The sequence below is a fragment of the Ipomoea nil genome, unplaced genomic scaffold (genome assembly GCF_001879475.1).
Source record: "Ipomoea nil cultivar Tokyo-kokei standard unplaced genomic scaffold, Asagao_1.1 scaffold1703, whole genome shotgun sequence".
In the NCBI taxonomy this organism is placed as follows: Eukaryota; Viridiplantae; Streptophyta; class Magnoliopsida; order Solanales; family Convolvulaceae; genus Ipomoea; species Ipomoea nil.
The window spans coordinates 155,233-173,019 of NW_017618131.1; the positions used below are offsets into that span (position 1 = coordinate 155,233).

The 17,787-nt window shown below is 36.9% G+C and overlaps 1 protein-coding gene and 1 long non-coding RNA gene across 2 annotated transcripts; both read right to left on the bottom strand.

Annotated features, from left to right (window-relative positions):
* Nucleotides 1-2,978: 2,978 nt before the first annotated feature.
* On the bottom strand, nt 2,979-4,064 carry LOC109191600. Its single transcript, XM_019342209.1, has one exon. It carries the CDS (start codon nt 4,062-4,064, stop codon nt 2,979-2,981), a length of 1,086 nt encoding a protein of 361 aa, XP_019197754.1.
* A 781-nt stretch (nt 4,065-4,845) lies between these two features.
* LOC109191602 lies at nt 4,846-5,238 on the bottom strand. Its single transcript, XR_002055958.1, has 3 exons — nt 5,206-5,238; nt 5,016-5,114; nt 4,846-4,926 (listed from the first exon to the last, which is right to left on the bottom strand). It is a non-coding gene; the product is annotated as an uncharacterized LOC109191602 (long non-coding RNA).
* Between the last annotated feature and the right edge of the window lie 12,549 nt (nt 5,239-17,787).

A 17,787-nucleotide genomic window follows, 5' to 3' on the forward strand; every position in this document is an offset into this window, starting at 1 on the left:
CTGATTATATATGTTACTCTTAGATGATTGCATATATGTTTTGGGTACTTCATATATTGCGATGCACTTTTATGGGCCGTTTGGTTCACGAAATCAATTTGGAGGGAATAGGAATGTTATTCCATAGGGAATGGAATAGGTAAGGAATAGAATAGAAATTGTATTCTGTTGTTTGGTTCGCTGATGGAATAGACTTTAGGAATTGTATTCCAACATTTGGTTAGTTAAGGAATAGAAATGGAATATATGAGTAAAATACATAAATGCCCTTATACAAAATATATTATTATTATTATTATTATTATTATTATTATTATTATTATTATTATTATTATTATTATTATTATATTAGTAATGTTCATTTTCCATTTGTATAGCAGATTCATTGTTTTGAGGATATTTTTGAACCAATGATAAAAGCTGTCTTGGAGATTTTTGTGGAAAAAATAGCGGATGGCACTCCCAGATTCCGTTGTTGTGATAATTAGAACCGATCGCATTACATTTGTGATATAACTCAGATCAATATTCTCAGCCGAATGCTTTGATCCATATTTAAAATTCTATCGTGCGACTAACAATGGCCTCCTCATCGTCAAATCCCACGGACCACCTCTTTGTCCGTCGACTCAGCACGCTAGAAAAACTCAAGTCTGCGCAGCACCACCTTGGAAATTTTCTGGCCACCGTCTAGTGATCGTAGGGGGGAGGAGACGTCCGGATGGTGATCGCCGTTTTCCTGCCGCTTGCGGCCGTATGTGTTTCTTTCCAGTGCATATTGGCGATGTTTGTACTCATCGTTTGAAGAGTAGGCGTGCGTCTAGGCATCTATTCGAACCACCGAAGCTCGGCTCCGGTGAGGCAGGGGCGATCGAGTCTGGCATTCGACGGTCAAAGCAGCGTGCATCCGGCCACAATTATGATAAGGCGAACAGCTACGGTGGCGGGGTTTTATGTGTGTATGTTTAGAAAAGGAAATTAATTTTGAGGGAGGGGGTAAAATAGGAAATAACAACTTTAGGCTATTCCTGAGAACTCAGGAATAGCCTAATACCAAGGGGGGTGCCAGGAATCTCTATTCCCCTTGCAAGGGGAATAGGTCGTTCCCAGGAACAATGTTCCTGGGAATAAAAGATTTTACCAAACAAAGGAATAGGCATGTGACTGGGAATGCTATTCCATTACAGGCCTATTCCGCGAATCAAACGTGCCATTAAAGGCTTTAAAGACCCACATGATTTTATAGTATAGCATGAGTTAGTGCATCGCCTTGGGCAATTATATATTTTCTTGTTGGGGACATCAGTTTTATATGTTATTGTTGTTATCACAATCTGGCCTGCTGCATATCATAAGTATTCCCCCTAACACCTAGTACGTGGTATAAAATCAAACTTTTCCCATTTGCGTTTTATTCACAATGTGCAGTCTTTTTCCTATATCAACATCATAGCGTACATTGTGGGCATGTATATGTTGATTATAAACCTCCGTCTGTTATTTAAATCTTTAGAGCCCATGATAAGGGATCAATATATAATTATGTACGCTGACTGCACACTTTATGAAGATCATTTCACGGCATTAGGGGGAGATAAGAGCTCAAATTTTATAGAATGCCGAGAAATTCTATGAATGATTGATCTTCAATATTTGAATCCACGTACTAGGTAACTGAACTAGAAGTTCATAAGAAGTAAACTGAACTGGAAGTTCAAAAGATAATTAATCTGCCAATATATATACTGATAAAAACAGTGACTAGGTCCCATGTATCTTCCCGAACTTGGACCGTATGTATTTACCAATGCTCCTTGACGCCAGAAGCGTGGAGACATGTTGGTATAAAAGACAAGAATCCGCGAAAAGCTAAAGCTAGTAGAAAATTTTGGAATCATAACCCCGAATGGGTAAACTAAATATGGGGGATTCCAAAATGTCGCTGCATGGAAAGTGGACACCAAGCAAGGAAAACCGTATTTGTGGAGTGCATTTCTCTCCCATAGAGACTCGCTATGCCCCTTAGCGATTTAAGCTTCCGTATTTTATACTATATTTTGTAATTCATTTTTTTCATTTTACATATGTAGTGTATGTTGTTTTCGTATTCCAATGATGGATTCCAATTTAATATATTATATTATTCCAATTTATCCGTGTGGAACTTTTATGACTTTGTTTTTTGCAATGTTGTATTCCAATTAAATATAATATATTATTCTCATTTATCCGTGTTAGACTTTTAGAACTTTTTTTTTTAGCAAAGTCCTATTCGGACTGAGTTTTAACACTTAGTTTGTCATTTTGTGTGGCTATAGCAATCAGAATTCATCTGATTGGTACAATCATACGAAAAAAAATTGTTATATATGTAGATTTAAAATCTTTTATGACATTATTTAATTAAAAGTGTTATTTTAATGTGCTTGTAAGTAAAAAAAAAATAATTTACTAGACTGTTGAACTAAAACATTCGATTTTATTAATGATTTAAATTTGGACATTGCATAGAAGAGTGTGTTGTCTTTCGACAATACTTACATTTTGTTCTACGATTGCTACTAAAGTCCATTTCATTGGGAAATCTTGTTGTTCGTCGTTGGCCTCTTTGTGTTCGTCGCTTAGCGTTAATAGGCGAAAGGTAAGTGATATGATTAGTCCACTGAGTATTTTCGACCAACGGATAGAAATTACCTGCGTAAGCATTCTTGTAGTTTTGGACGTAGTAAACTTGTGGCACGAATTGGTAAAATGCCTCCCTTCGGAAATTACAAGCTGCTATCACATGTGCACACGGTATTCCGTCCATGTTCCACTTGTCGCAGTTGCATGTTCGTTCAGCCAAGTTGACGTGAAAATGATGGTGCAGACCGTGAGCCATGTATCCAGAAATTATAGCAACGCCGTAAATGCCAAGAGTGTCATTATATCTTTCAATGCTTGCATTTTTTGACTCATTTTCTCTAGCAACCAAATCTTCATGAATCTTTGGCGTGAAAAGCATTTTGCTGCTGATGCATCATCTCCCCCGCAGTACGCCTATCGACAAACATTGTTCGTAACTTGTGAAAAGTTATTCGTGCGATTTTCGTGATAGGCAACATTCGACAACTCTTAATCGAGTTATTAAATGACTCAGATAGATTGGTTGTCATAATGCCGTACCGATAACCCCCATCGTGACATAATGTCCATGCCTCTTCATCGAGTTCTGCCAGATAGTTGTATGCATTGGGCCAGTTTTGTTGGATGGTCTGCATGTTTTCATTGAATTGATTTGTTGTAACAACAGTACCAGCTTCCCAAATCAATCTACGTAACCACCGATTTCTACTGACCTTTGTCAGGACATTGCTCCGCAGGTGTCTAAGGCAATACCTACGTTTCACTCGGCCATGCAATTGTTTGACGTTCTTAAACGCCGCATCAATTCCAGCATGTCTATCCGAAACGATGCACATTGAGTCGTAATCGGGGAAGACATGTTCAGCGAGTAGTCGTATAAACCAAGTCCAGCTAGCATTATTTTCTGAGTCCACTATTGAATAAGCCAGTGGATATATTTCTTTGTTTGCAGTGTATCCGCATGCTAGAAGGAGATGCCCTTTGTACCGGTTGTACAAATGTGTACCATCAATACATATAACTGGGACGCAGGAGCGGAATCCATCAATTGCCGGCTTGAAAGCCCAGAATGCATACTTGAAATGCATGTATTCAGAACCACGTAGTTCGGAAGGAATACACTCCATCTCGACAATCGTTCCCGGGTTGGACACTTGCAAGTTACACAAGAATTGTGGGAGATCATTGTAGGATTGTTGGAAATTCCCGTACTGCATTTCAATGCATTTTTGTCGGGCGTACCATGCATTCCTGTACGAAATGTCCACACTGTAATGTTGACTCACATCAACTTGGATGTGTTTGATTTTGTATTGTGGGTCAGCAGCGATCTTTTGGAAAATCAAATCGCTAATTAGTGCGTTGTTGCACATTCTGTCTGCCCCTCCTTGGTTGTATTGTACTGTGCAGTCATGTGTATCAAAGAACTTTGTCACCATCCATTGAGAAGATGCCCCATGCAATTTCCTTGCTGATAATGTCCAGCCACAAGAAGGAATTGCATGGAAATTTTGACACGAGACTTTCCAATTGTTTTTTTCTTGTGATTCGTTATGAAGCTCCGCCTCTGATGAATACTGTATGTTGATACAACTTTTTTTAGTGTGGGAAAATCTGGGAAAACCATTCTGATGCAGATGACATTTGTTGAGGGGTCATATGACATTATTTCTTGGTCATCCCTCTCTGTAAACCCGTGGCTGAATGTTGTTGTCATTTGTGGTATTGGAGCATGGTAGAAAGAAAAATAGCAGAATCAGGGACAGTTGTACCTCGACCACCATATTGTTGAGCAGTTTGTCCCATACTTTGGAAGTCAACTGCAACTGGTTCATCTATGTCCTCGTCCGTAGTATAGTCACTGCTTGATGGTATTGATTCGGGTACATAACTCTCATCTGTCTCCGAAGAAGTTTCCACGATCGTTGAAGTTGATGGTGTGGCATGAGAAGTATAACTCCCGAAATAAGATGCCATAATAAAATATTGAATCAAATTGCACTAGTTCAAAATTGCAGATAGGCAACCATTGTAAAACACAATAGGCGACCATTCTACAATGGTCGCCTATGAGAGGCTCGCGGAAAGGCAGTGACTTTACGCGACCATTGTGAAATGGTCGCGCATTGTTAGTAATACGCGACCGTTCAAACCATGCCCAACTCAATACTATCATAAAAAACAAAATACATTTTATCAATAAAATAAAAGTTATAAGCACTCGGAAAAGAAGAACTTTGACCAATGCTCTCGAAGATCATTTATGTCGTCGATAGAATACGGACTATCGCTTTCAAATGCCTACAAAAAATTAAATTAATAAAATTATTAAATATGTTAATTAATAAAATATAACTTAACTATACATAGTTCCATTTAAATTCACTTACCCCATCCAAATTATCAACAGATGAATATTTTGTCACGATGTCATACATGTATCGCATGACATAATATCCACACTCATGACCTCCCGGTTGGATCGGGCACTACAAAATACATATATTATTTTACTAATTTAAACAACTTAATGTAATTCAAAATGTCACACTAAAACTTAAATTCAATTTTCATACATACTTTGCATGGCTTCCAATTGATGCTCTTAACCCGTGCACTCGTAGGAACATAGCGAAATGCCCTATAATAATTATAAGCATATACATAAAAATTTATAAATAATAGCATAGTTGCTAAAATAATTATATAAATAATAATAAAGTATTTACTTAAAAATTCACAGAGCCTTTAATTAAACCTATGTTGCGATTAGAAGGCAAGGGATCCAAGATACATACGCTTTTTGACCATATGCAAATCACCAAAAGTAACCAATGAGAGCTACATTTAAAAACACAAATATATATTAACAATTTAATATCTAATACTCCAAATATAAAGTTATGAGTTATATTAATAAAATATAAGAACAATTTTCTTACTCTTGATGATATGGTGCTAAAATAAAGTTTTTATCTTTGTGCTGCTCCATGACGTGGATGAAATATGATGTAACTTTGCTGGAACTGCTTTTAAGCATAGTGTGGCAAATCTGAGTCGGACAGACAAACCCGATTGACCTAATGTCATACTCATTGCACAACTGATTAAGAAATCTGAAAATTAAGAAATAATGAATAAGAAATTTTACTAAATATAGGTAAACATATATATAAAATATAGTAATAATTTAAACAAAAAACTTACAATATAAACACTTGTATGATTGAGACATTAAGCCAATTCATCATCATCAAATCCGCTATATCCTTCACCATCACAAAAATAGAACTTGTGTTTTTATGATGGAAGATAGTTTTATCCAGCTCCAACTCAATACAGTCTTTACCAAGTGGAAAGCTTGTCAACAAATCCACTAAACACTTGCAATTGTCCCCCAAGTGCAGTAAGACATCATCACCAACAATGGGAGCTCGTGCACCAGTAGTAGATAGATCAACACTTTGATCTTTTGGTTTCATATTTTGTTTTGATGAACTCTACAAATATAAAATTGTAAGTTTACCAGCCCCTTTTAAATATAAATAACGAAAACTAACTTAATTAATAACTAAATAAAAGAATGCATACCTCTTCTAAAGTCACTAAATGCATAGGCCATTGTGCAAAACTGCCTACTATATCTGCTATAGTGACATATTTTTGATCTGGAAAGGGGAGAGTAAAGTGTCCTCTACCCTTAATCACTTCATCCACTGAAACTTTGACACAGTTATACAACAATGGTTGGTGATCCACCAAAGTCTCGTCAGTACTTGGGTGAACCATACCCTTTGCAACATCAATTGGTGTTCCATTGGGACATACTGCTAGTAAACACCTTTTTGTACTCTATTATTCAAAATTGTGTGTTAATCTTAATCTAACAAGAAATAATTTTTTGATATATGAAATAACTTTTAATATTACCTGAATTGTTGTAACTGGATATGTGTCAACTGAATGACAACTGCTACGAGTAGGGGGTGGATCAGAAGCGGTGGATCAGGCGAGACCCCTCCTGAAAATAGATGCGTCCCCGATATGTTCTTCATCAAAAACTTGAGTTGTAAACTACTAAAAGAACAGGCCAAGTACTATGTCGACTGCTCATGTTACCATGAGGATTCATTCCATCAGTACACAGTCCAAGTCTAAGATTTCTATTTTCAGAACCGAAATCAGGCCACCTCCTATCAATATTTCTCCATTGAGGTAAATCAGCTGGATGTCTCAGTTTTCCATCTTCTTTTCTTCCAATAGCATGCCATTGAAAATTTTTTGCCTCTCTTGGTTTAGCAAACATGCGTTTAAATCTTGGTATTACGGGTAAGTACCATAATACTTTGGCTGGGGGACCTTTCTTATTCTTACTTGCATCTTTGTTTTTATAACGTGATGCTCCACACTTTGGACACACATGCAAGTCTTTGTAATCTTTCCAATACAAAATACAATCATTTGGACATGCATGTATCCTCTCAATGTCCATACCCAAAGGACACAACATTTTTTTTTTTTGCTTCGTAAGTTGAATTAGGAAGTTCATTGTCACCCGGAAGCATGTCTTTTATTAGTTATAATAATCCCGTGAAACTCTTATCACTCCATCCATTCTTTGCTTTTAAATTATATAATTTAAGCACTCCAGATAACTTAGTAAATTTAGTACTTCCAGGGAACAACGGTTTTTCAGCATTGTCAAACAAACTTTTAAATTCAGGAGGCATTTCACTAAAATCTTCCTGCACATCACGCATCATTTCATCTATTCGATCATTATCTTCATCATTCTCATCATTGCTAACATGAGATGCATTATTCTTCTCATTATCTTCAAGAGTTTGACAATTTGCTTTAGTTTTACCGTGTGCATGAGTTTCACTATCTATATAAGTTTTCTTAATTACACTTGTACTAGGAATTAAGCTTTCACCGTGCCATATCCATCTTGTGTATCCTTCCTTAAAACCACGACGTATCAAATGACTCTTCACTTCATCAGAACTACGATATCTTTTAAAATTCTGACAATCGCAACACGGGCACACAATAAAGTCCTCCCCCTTTTTACTCATATTTTCTTCAGCACATTGTATAAACTCTTGAACCCCTTGCATATATGGGAATGTAGTGCGTTTTCTGAACATCCAACTCCTATCCATATCTGTGAATTCATAAAATAATACTCTAAGTACTAATCAGATATGGATACGCAATGGTTACTTAATTGTCTTTGGGGAATGCTCACCAAAATCAAGTATGACTAAGATTATAATTTGTTGCATGTTGAGCAATCAAATGCAGTCATTCAACTTAGCATGACAGATGTTTACAAGTAATGAAGATGATTGTCTAACTCTAGAACACTTACTTGCAGCGGATAATCACTGGTTGAGGTTTCAGAGCCTTAGGTCCATTTCGTATCCCTCTATTGTGACGAGAAACCTGCATTATTGAATGTATACCACCAAATAAATGTCAACTGAAATAAGAGATAGAAGTCTGTTTTATGCCCTAGACTGTCAGAACTTTTGACCGTTAGTAGCCCATCTATTACCAAATAAAGGACAGTTATGGTCATTGGTTAAGTGAATGCATCACATGCTGCTCCAACATGGAGGCTAGCAGTTATTTTCTTTATATCTAAAAAAAATCAATAATAACTAATATATAAAATAAAAACAAACATGCAACAGGCTTCACATTTGACTACTTGACTGAAATAATCAATAGTCACAACACCATCCCAAATCCCATTACTTCAATAGTACCAACACAGTTTTGTCCTTCCGGAATTTTTTAAAAAAATATATAAGCCTATTCCACTATCTGTATGAACACTACAACATTGGGTCACAAGATCTATCACCACTATCCAACGCTGCTACCATTCACCACCAGCCAGCAGTGTCACCATCTACTACCACTACCAGACATTCTTATCACCTACAACCACCTTGTGATATCAGACCACCACTATGTCACCACTGCCCAGCCAGAGCACCATTGACTTAAAACAAGATCAAACCCGTGGGTATTTCAAGATTAAATTAATTTCACATTTTCCAACCAAATAAACAAAAAATGCTAAGGACTGAATGTCTGAAAAAGACAATCAATTAGGATTAATGACTAGTGAGATAGAGATCAGAGGAGCATTAGGCCATTGGCAGTAGCAATTTGGAGAGTTGACGGGAGAAATAAAGAGAAAGAAAGAAAAACCTGTGCTTCTAAAGAGTTGCAGTTGGAAGAAGGAAACAATCCATTGATTGGGAAATTTTGATAAATTAGGAAGAAATTACCTGAAATGTGTTTAGTGCCCTTAAACTTTGATTTATTTTTATCACATGAAGTCTAGTGCCACTTTAGCATCCAATTCTAACCTAAACTCTAACCTGAGGACCAAAAGTGTCAAGTTTCTTGTAGTCTAGCAACTACTAGCAGGAGTTTCAAAAGTTTGAGGTCTGGCAATGCACACCAATTGTCTGGGACTTTATCAGAAATATAAGCAGTATAAAACTTTATCAACTATTGCATTACCACACACTTATAAATTATTATTAGACTCTAACCCATTCAATCCGAATAGTGATTTTACTACATTTTAATATCAAGATCTGAGGATATTATATTTTAAACCTGTGTCTAACAGCATACTCACCCTTGCCCATTGCCATGGTATTCCATGTACACACCTCTTCTGTTACACACGTTTTCAATCTCTAAAAAAGAAATGCCCCCTCCCATTATCAATCAAGACTAGCTTGCAGTAGTAGTTTTAAGAAATGCTAATTCACCAAATTAGCATTATAAAATTTGTTATGCACAGTTTGGACTAAAACTTTGCTTCAAGATATCATCTTTACAACAATGTATTGACAGTGCCTCAAAGCATTAGCTAAATCTCACAACTTCACATAACAAAACATGATTTCACCTTCCATACTTGATTTTGGTGAGCATTCTTCAGCACATTGTATAATCTCTTTATTCTAAAAACTACTATTAACAATTAAAATATTTTTTTTAAAAAAACTAACCTGTACGAGAATGGTAGTGGCGCGGCGTCGGGAAAGGGAGGCGGCAGTGGCGCCGACGGGCCGGGGATGGCGGCTTGGCTGTGGCGGTGCGTCGTGGTGTGGGCGTGCGGCGGTTGCTGTACGTGTGGCGGTGCGTCGCGGTGGTCTCCGCCAACGGCGCGGTGGCGGTGGGTCGCCGGGCGAGAGCGTCGAGGTCGGATGGGAGCAGATCGATCGCGTGGTGGCGGGGCGAGATCGAGAGCGTGGTCGCTGGAGAGAGCAGCGGCAGATCGAGAGCGTCGATGGAGTATTTTGAGCAGCGGCAGATCGAGATGCGGGTGGTCACGCCGATCGTCGTCTTCGTTCGTCGATGAAGCGTCGTCTTGGATTCGTTCGTCGATGGAGTATTGTCAATATGTTTTCTGATTGCATAGATCTAGGGTTAATCTTAGGCAAGGCAACCATTTCTATTAAAAATGGTTGCCTATTACAAAACAAGTTCTATTTTAAGGCAACCATTTCTATTAGAAATGGTTGCCTATTATAAATTAATTTTTTTAAAAATAAATACAAAATACAATGGGCAACCATTACTAGGGCTGTGCACAACCCGTCCAACCCGAAAAACCCATCCGACCCGCGCCCCTCCTTGGCTATCGGAGTGGATACCCGGACCCGACTCTCCTTACCCGATCCGCCATGCAATATGGCGTCGGTTTAGAAGGTTCGGGGGGGGGGGGTATACAATTTTGCCAACCGACCCGTCTGAATACCCGAACTATCCTAGGGTTCCCTAAGGCGTTGTATAATACAGCGTCGTTCCATCAATGTATATATACATGCCTTCCACCACTTGGTCTTCATTATCTCATCTGTGCAGCTGACCTAGGGTTTGAGATCTGAGATCGCATCTCTCATTCTCTCATTCTCTCAATCTCTCGACTCTCAACTCTCTCAGTCTCTCAGACTCTCACTCTCTCAGAGTCTCACTCTCTCAGACTCTCAGTCTCTCAGAGTCTCAGTTCTCTCAAGAGTCAAGACTCATCACGCATCAGTCATCTCTGATTCTGTAAATTCGTAAGGTAAATCTCTAATCTCTTAATCTCTATTTCTCTAATCTCTAATCTCTTACAATCTTACTCTCTAATCTGTAATCTCTAAATCTCTAATATCTTAATCTCTATTGTTTAATCTCAGGGTTCTCAGAATCGAAGCGTTGCAATCTCTAATCTCTAATCTCTTACTCTCTGTCTCTGAGAGTCTAAGTGGTGGAAGCCGTGGTGAACTGGTGATTAGAAGCCCTTGTTCTCTGGGGATTATTTGGGAGAAATCAAGTAAATCGTAAACCCTAGTTTATATTAAGAAAATGTTTGTGACTTTGTGTTATATTATATTATTATGATGATATGTGGTGAATATTTTGAGAAAGCAGTGTGAAATCAAATGTCCCTTATTTGTGAATTTTTAAGCCTTTGAATCTTTGAGACTTTGATTAGGGTTTCTATGACTGATGAATCTATGATTATGTGGACTGTGACAGTGTGAATCTGTTGAGAAGTTCCGGATGGCATGTCACTTGTCCCTTATTTGTGATTGTATGATTTGTCTGTATTGTTTGTGGAAGCCCCCAAGTCCCTAACCCCTGTTGGCTGTTCATTGTTGGTGAAAATGGTGGAAGCCCCAATTGTAACTACCAACTGTGAAATCCAGTAAAATGATGAATGTACAGTTCAGGCTATAACAGGTTCCTGATTTCTGGATTTCTTTGTCACTTTGTGTGATTAATGTGATACTGTGATTGTATCCCTGTATGCCTGTATAAGTTATAAGTTTATGGATGTATGACCCTTAATAGTTAATCCCTTAAAGTCCCAAGTATGAAGTCTAGAAAAATGATGAAGTTAAGAGGTGCCTGTCTTCTGATTCTGGATTTCTCTTGTTCTCTCAGTTTTCTGTGACTATCTGAATATCTGATTTTGTTCAATATGTGGAAGTCTAATATGTAATACTTCTATGTATAATGATGGAAGTGTAATATGTAATACTTCTATGTATGATTGTATGGTGGAAGCTTTAATATGATTGTATGATTTGTAATCTCCCTAAGATGTGTTTGGTTGTTTGCTTTATGTGGATACTGATGCCCATCTTTATAGATGGAAAGCATCAGTGCATCTGGACACCCTCCAACCTCAACTGATGAGGAGCATGGAGTAGAAGCTCAAGGTACTGAGAGAAATCCTCAGACAAATCCTATGCCTTCTCCTCCTGTTGTTCCTACAAAGAAGAGGAAAGAGGTGGAGTCTAGATCTATAGTATGGGATCATTTTGAAAAGATCCGTGCTCCACCTGCTGAAGGTGAAACTGAGGGACCAGTAGTTGAGGGCAAATGCCTTTATTGTGCAAAAATTTATAAATGTGAAAGTAAAAAGCATGGCACTTCCTCATTGAAAAACCATATGAAGGCCTGCCTAAAAAATCCTCATTGTAAGGACACAAGGCAGTCTCTTCTCACCTTTAATGCCTCTGGAACAGAAGCTTCTGAGGGGGTTTTGGGGACTTGGGTTTTCAACCAAGAGGCTATTAGGAGGGCATTGTGTGAGATGATCATTGTTGATGAACTTCCCTTTAGGATTGTTGAGGGAAATGGCTTTAGGAAATTCATTTTAGTTGCTTGTCCTAGGTTTCAAATCCCTTCTAGGTGGACCATTTCTAGAGACATTTACCAGATTTACCTAGATGAGAGAATAAGCCTAAAAAAGTTGTTTAGGGTGAGCACCCAAAGGGTCAGCTTGACCACTGATACATGGACCTATGTCCAAAGGATAAATTACATGTGCATTACTGCACATTTCATTGATGATCAGTGGAAGCTTAACAAAAAGATCATTTCCTTTGTCCCAATTTCTTCTCATAAGGGAGAGTACATAGCCAAAGCCCTTGAGAGTTGTCTTCTTGATTGGGGGATTAAAAATGTCTTCACTGTTACTGTTGATAATGCCTCTTCAAATGACACAGCTTTGGGGTTTTTCAAGAACAAACTTCTGTCTTGGGGTGGGTCTTCTGTTAGGGTTCAATATATGCACATGAGGTGCATAGCCCATGTGTTGAACTTAGTGGTTCAGGATGGGTTGAGATATGCAGGTCCTTCTGTTAAGAAAGTTAGAGATGTTGTGATATGGGTGAGGAGTTCTCCTGTCAGACTTAAGAAGTTTAGAGAGATTGCTGTGCTTAATGGGGTGGAAGCCAAATGTGCATTACAACTTGATGTTCCAACAAGATGGAACACCACATCAACACTGCCCTTCAATACCAGAGGGCCTTTGAAGCTTATGAGAATGATGCCTCATTGAATGCTGACTTATCTGATTCTATACCAAATTTTATGGATTGGCTTTCTGTGCAAAGCTTAGTCAATTTCCTGAAAGGCTTCTCTGAGATGACTGTGAGAATATCTGGTTTTCTCTATGTCACTTCAAATACTTTCTTTTCTGAGATTTCTGACTTAGGTTGCATGCTGGATGACATGGTTAACTCTGTTTCAACCTCTGAAAAGGTAAATTGTTAACATTTTCTGAATGTGTTTGTATGCATCTGTGAATTGTGTTTGACTTTGTGTTAATTTTTTCTGTGTTATGTCTGTTTTATAGGAAATGGGGTCCCATATGAAACAAAAATTTGAAAAATATTGGGGAGATCCTGAAAAAATGAACTTCTTGATATTCTATGCCAATATTTTGGATCCTAGGGATAATATTGAGTACATGCCTGCCCAATTTGCCCAGTTATATGGTGATGAAAAAGGAAAATCATGCTTTGAAAAGGTTCAATCTTCTATGTTTCTGCTGTTTAATGATTATACAGCCACCTACCATGTGCAGTCTGCATCCCCTACTGTGCAATTGCAATCTACCCAATCTGAACCTGTCCATTATCAAACTTCAGTTGGAAAACCTCAGGCTAGAATGAAAAGCCAGCTTAAAAAACAGAGAATGGAGTCTGGTGGAAGTAGTAAAGAAACTGAACTCCAGATTTATCTAAGTGAAAAATTAGTGGAAGATGAAGAAAATGTGGACTTTGATGTCCTAAGATGGTGGAAGGTCAACAGTGATAGATTTCCTATACTCTCTAGAATGGCAAGGGATGTGCTGGCTGTTCCCATTTCAACTGTTGCCTCTGAGAGTGCATTCAGTACTAGTGGTAGGGTATTAGATGCCTTTAGGAGTTCCTTAACTCCTAAAATTGTTGAAGCCCTAGTATGTGCACAAGATTGGTTGAGGGCACCCAATCATCCAATCTTTGTTGAGGAAAACTTGGATGATGTTGAAAGATTAGAGAAGGGTACTGTTTTTTTTTTCTAACTTTCTAGGTTTCAACTTTATAAATTGTTAATTGTTACCTTTTCTAAACTCTTTTTTGTTTTTCCTTTTTGTGCAGAATTGTCCACTGGAGCTGCTGGTTCTTTACCAAGTACTGTTGGAACACTCCCAACAATTGCTGTAATACTTTTATATAACATTGCTTTCTGACTTTCTGTTTAGTTTGATTGATAAATGTGTGGACTCTTTGAGGCAACTCAGGTAAGATTCCAGAACTGCTAATTGCTAAGTGGCTTGGTAACTTTTTTTATAAATGTTGCTACCCTTACTCAGTTACATCTCTGGTATTCTGGTATATCACTTCCCTTCCTCTCATATTCTCCTTTCTGTTTAGTTATGGCTATGATGATGCTTCCACCATTTGTCTGAATTAAAAGGACTTTGGGTGTTTGGTATGTTGCTCTGAGACAAAACTCATGAAGCAATTTGCCCCCGACTCTAAAATGATATGAAAAAAAAGCAATCTGAGCCTTTGTTATTAATTATTATTAGTTCTCTACTTCTCTTTATCTTTATTGGCTTTAAAGTTTAAAGCCTTTAATGGTTTTATAATTGAGCAGGAAGATGAAGAATGGATGAATGCTGATTGCTGAAGGCTGATTGGTGAATGGTGACTAATGCTGAATGCTGATTGCTGACTGCTGAGTACTTTAGTAATTAGTACTTAGTAGTTTAGTGTTGTTTGAGAATTGTTGATTTTCTCATTTTGTGAACTTCATTTTTGCTTTTTGAGCCAAAGTTGGAAACTGCAATATGTAATTATGTATCTAAATGCCTACATAGCTTTGGTAATTTATTTTAGGGTTATTAAGTTTGTTGAACATTTTTACAGTTTTTTTTTGGTATGTTTTATAATTCAACTTCAAACCGAAATCCGACCCCCACCCGACCGTATCCGAACATGGGAAATCCGAAAGGATTTCCCTCTTAATTCGACCGGATTGGGGTAGTTTTCCCCAATCCGAAATCCGATCGGATGAACGGTTCCCCAATCCGATCCGCCCGAACCCGTCCGCCGCACACCCCTAACCATTACAGCTAACAATGGTGGCGGATTATTGATCACTTATTTACAAAATTGCCACCGTGAATTATTGGGCTAAGATTAGACAACCATTCTTTCAACAATGGTGGCCTATGGTCAATCTTCTATGTTCAATTTTGTACTAGTGTTGTGTTGGTGGGTATTGAAAAATTGGTTGTGGTGTGTATGGTAAATAGAAAATTTGGATTTGGATCTTGCTTGAACAGTGGTGAGCCTGAAAAAAAAAATGAACACATGCGGGGGGTAAATAAAGGGGAAGAAGCAAACGGACTCAGCTAGTCCAACTGTTAATTATTTTTAATTTTTATTGAAGTTGCACTCCCCTAGTCCTACTGTTATTTATTTTGTATATTTTATTTGAAGTTGGCCTCCCCTAGTCCAACTGTTTAACGTTTTCGTCCATATTTTATGTTCAGTTAATGATAATAAGCATTCATTTGCGCAATGTTTTGTTTTGAGAATATTTTGTTTGAATTAGAATATTTATATTCAATTAATGATAATAAACAATCATAGTAATTTTTATTTTTTTAACAATACACATTGAAGTAATGATATAAGGATACATAATAATTTTTATTACTTTGAAAGTAGATGTTTATATTCTTCAATGATTGCATCAACTCTCATAGCATGTTCATGAGTCTCCCGTGCTATTTTGTGCTGCATACGCTCAAAAATCTCGGCCATAGAAGTTTTTTGTACATTGTGATTTGTGGTACTACTTGAACTGCATTGTCTTCCGACATTGTTTTGTTGATTGTTTATGAATTTGTTGAAAGCTTGAATGGCTTCATCTTTACTGGTATATGATTTATATAAATTGTCGCTAAAGCGATGCACTTGAGCTTTTGCATCCTCCAAGTTTTCATATATTCCTGGTTGTTGACTGATAAACACAACATATGTCTTCACCTAATATTCAATATTTTGTTAGGGGAGTACTATTAATATAATAAAGACAAATCAAAGTGAATAGTACGTACCATTGTAGTTTAAATCACAAGCTTGATGACTTGGTTGAAGTGGTAAAACTACAAACAATATGCTTATTGATGAGCAAAATAGATGTTTCTTCCTTTCCAATATGGTATTCAGGAAACACATAAATTGTTGGTCTTCACGAAACAAAGAAATTGATGGTGCTTTAAATAAGGGTATTGTATAATCGGTATGGAGTAGTCCAACTACAATTCAATATTTATTGTTTTAAATATTTAAATATTTATTTTGACATGCTACTATATCACACTTTTTTTTGAGAGAAGATATGTTTTGCGAGAAGATATGAGGATAAAGTTGGATTTCCCTATACAAGTCAAACTTTACAATATAATCTGCAAATTTTTTTCGAAAAAAGTGTTGTCACATGAAGTAAAGTTGCACTCCCCTACTCCAACTTTACAATACAATCACAAATTTTTTTCGGAAACAGGCATGCAGAGGCATGCACCAACTTTATTGTTTCGAAAATTGGATGCACAAAATTCGGTTAGTCAAGTAAAACTTTAAGTGTTTTCAAAAAAAAAGTAAAACTTTAAGTCACACTTTACAAAAGAATCTGCACTTTTGTTTTGAAAAAAGTGTTGTCATATGAAGTAAAGTTGCACTCCCCCAATCCAACTTTACAATATTTTCGAAAATAAAGTGCGCCAACTTTATTGTTTCGGAAATTGGATGCACAAAATTTGGTTAGTCAAGTCAAACTTTAAGTCACAATTTACTTTATTGTTTCGAAAATTGGATGCACAAAAGTTGTTTAGTCAAGTCAAACTTTAAGTCACAGTTTACAATAGAATCTGCAATTTTGTTTTGAAAAAAGTGTTGTCTGAAGTAAAGTTGCACTCCCCCAGTCCAACTTTACAATATTTTAAAATGAGAAGTAAAGTTGCACTCCCCCAGTCCAACTTTACAATATTTTCGAAGATAAACTAAAGTTGTTTCGAAAATTGGATGCACAAAATTTGGTTAGTCAAGTCAAACTTTAAGTCACAATTTACAATAGAATCTGCAATTTTGTATTGAAAAAAAAAGTGTTGTCATATGAAGTAAAGTTGCACTCCCCCAATCCAACTTTACAATATTTTCAAAAAAGTGATATGAAGTAAAGTTGCACTCGCCCAGTCCAATTTTACAATATTTTCAAAGTTTTGCTGCACCAACTTTATTGTTTCGAAAATTGGATGCTCAAAATTTGGTTAATTACATTTGTACTTCCCTAGTCAATATTGTTTCGAAAATTGGAGACACAAAATTTGGTTAATTTGGTTAATTAAATTTGTACTTCCCTAGTCAAGATCGTTTCTAAAATTGGATGCACAAAATTTGATTAATTTAATTTGTACTTCCCTAGTCAAGTCAAACTAAACTTGTACTTCCCTAGTCCAACTATACTTTAGGAATTTCAAAAAAGAGGTCTGAAAAGAGGTGTGAAAAAGGTGAAAATGAGCAAAAAAGAGGTCAAAGAGGCAACAGAAAAAGAGGAAAAAGGTGTTTGATTTCCCCACAATTAAAGTTGCACTCCCCCAGTCCAACTTTACACTACAATCACCGTTTTACGAAAATGAGTTGTGTTGAACGGCACCAAAATTACATTAAATTCAAAACAAAACCTTTAGATTTGAAAATGTCTGGTTTCACATTAATATAAGTTAATTAAATGTGACCTATAAAACCACTCTAGTCATTTGCTCTATATAATAGAATTACTTGCATA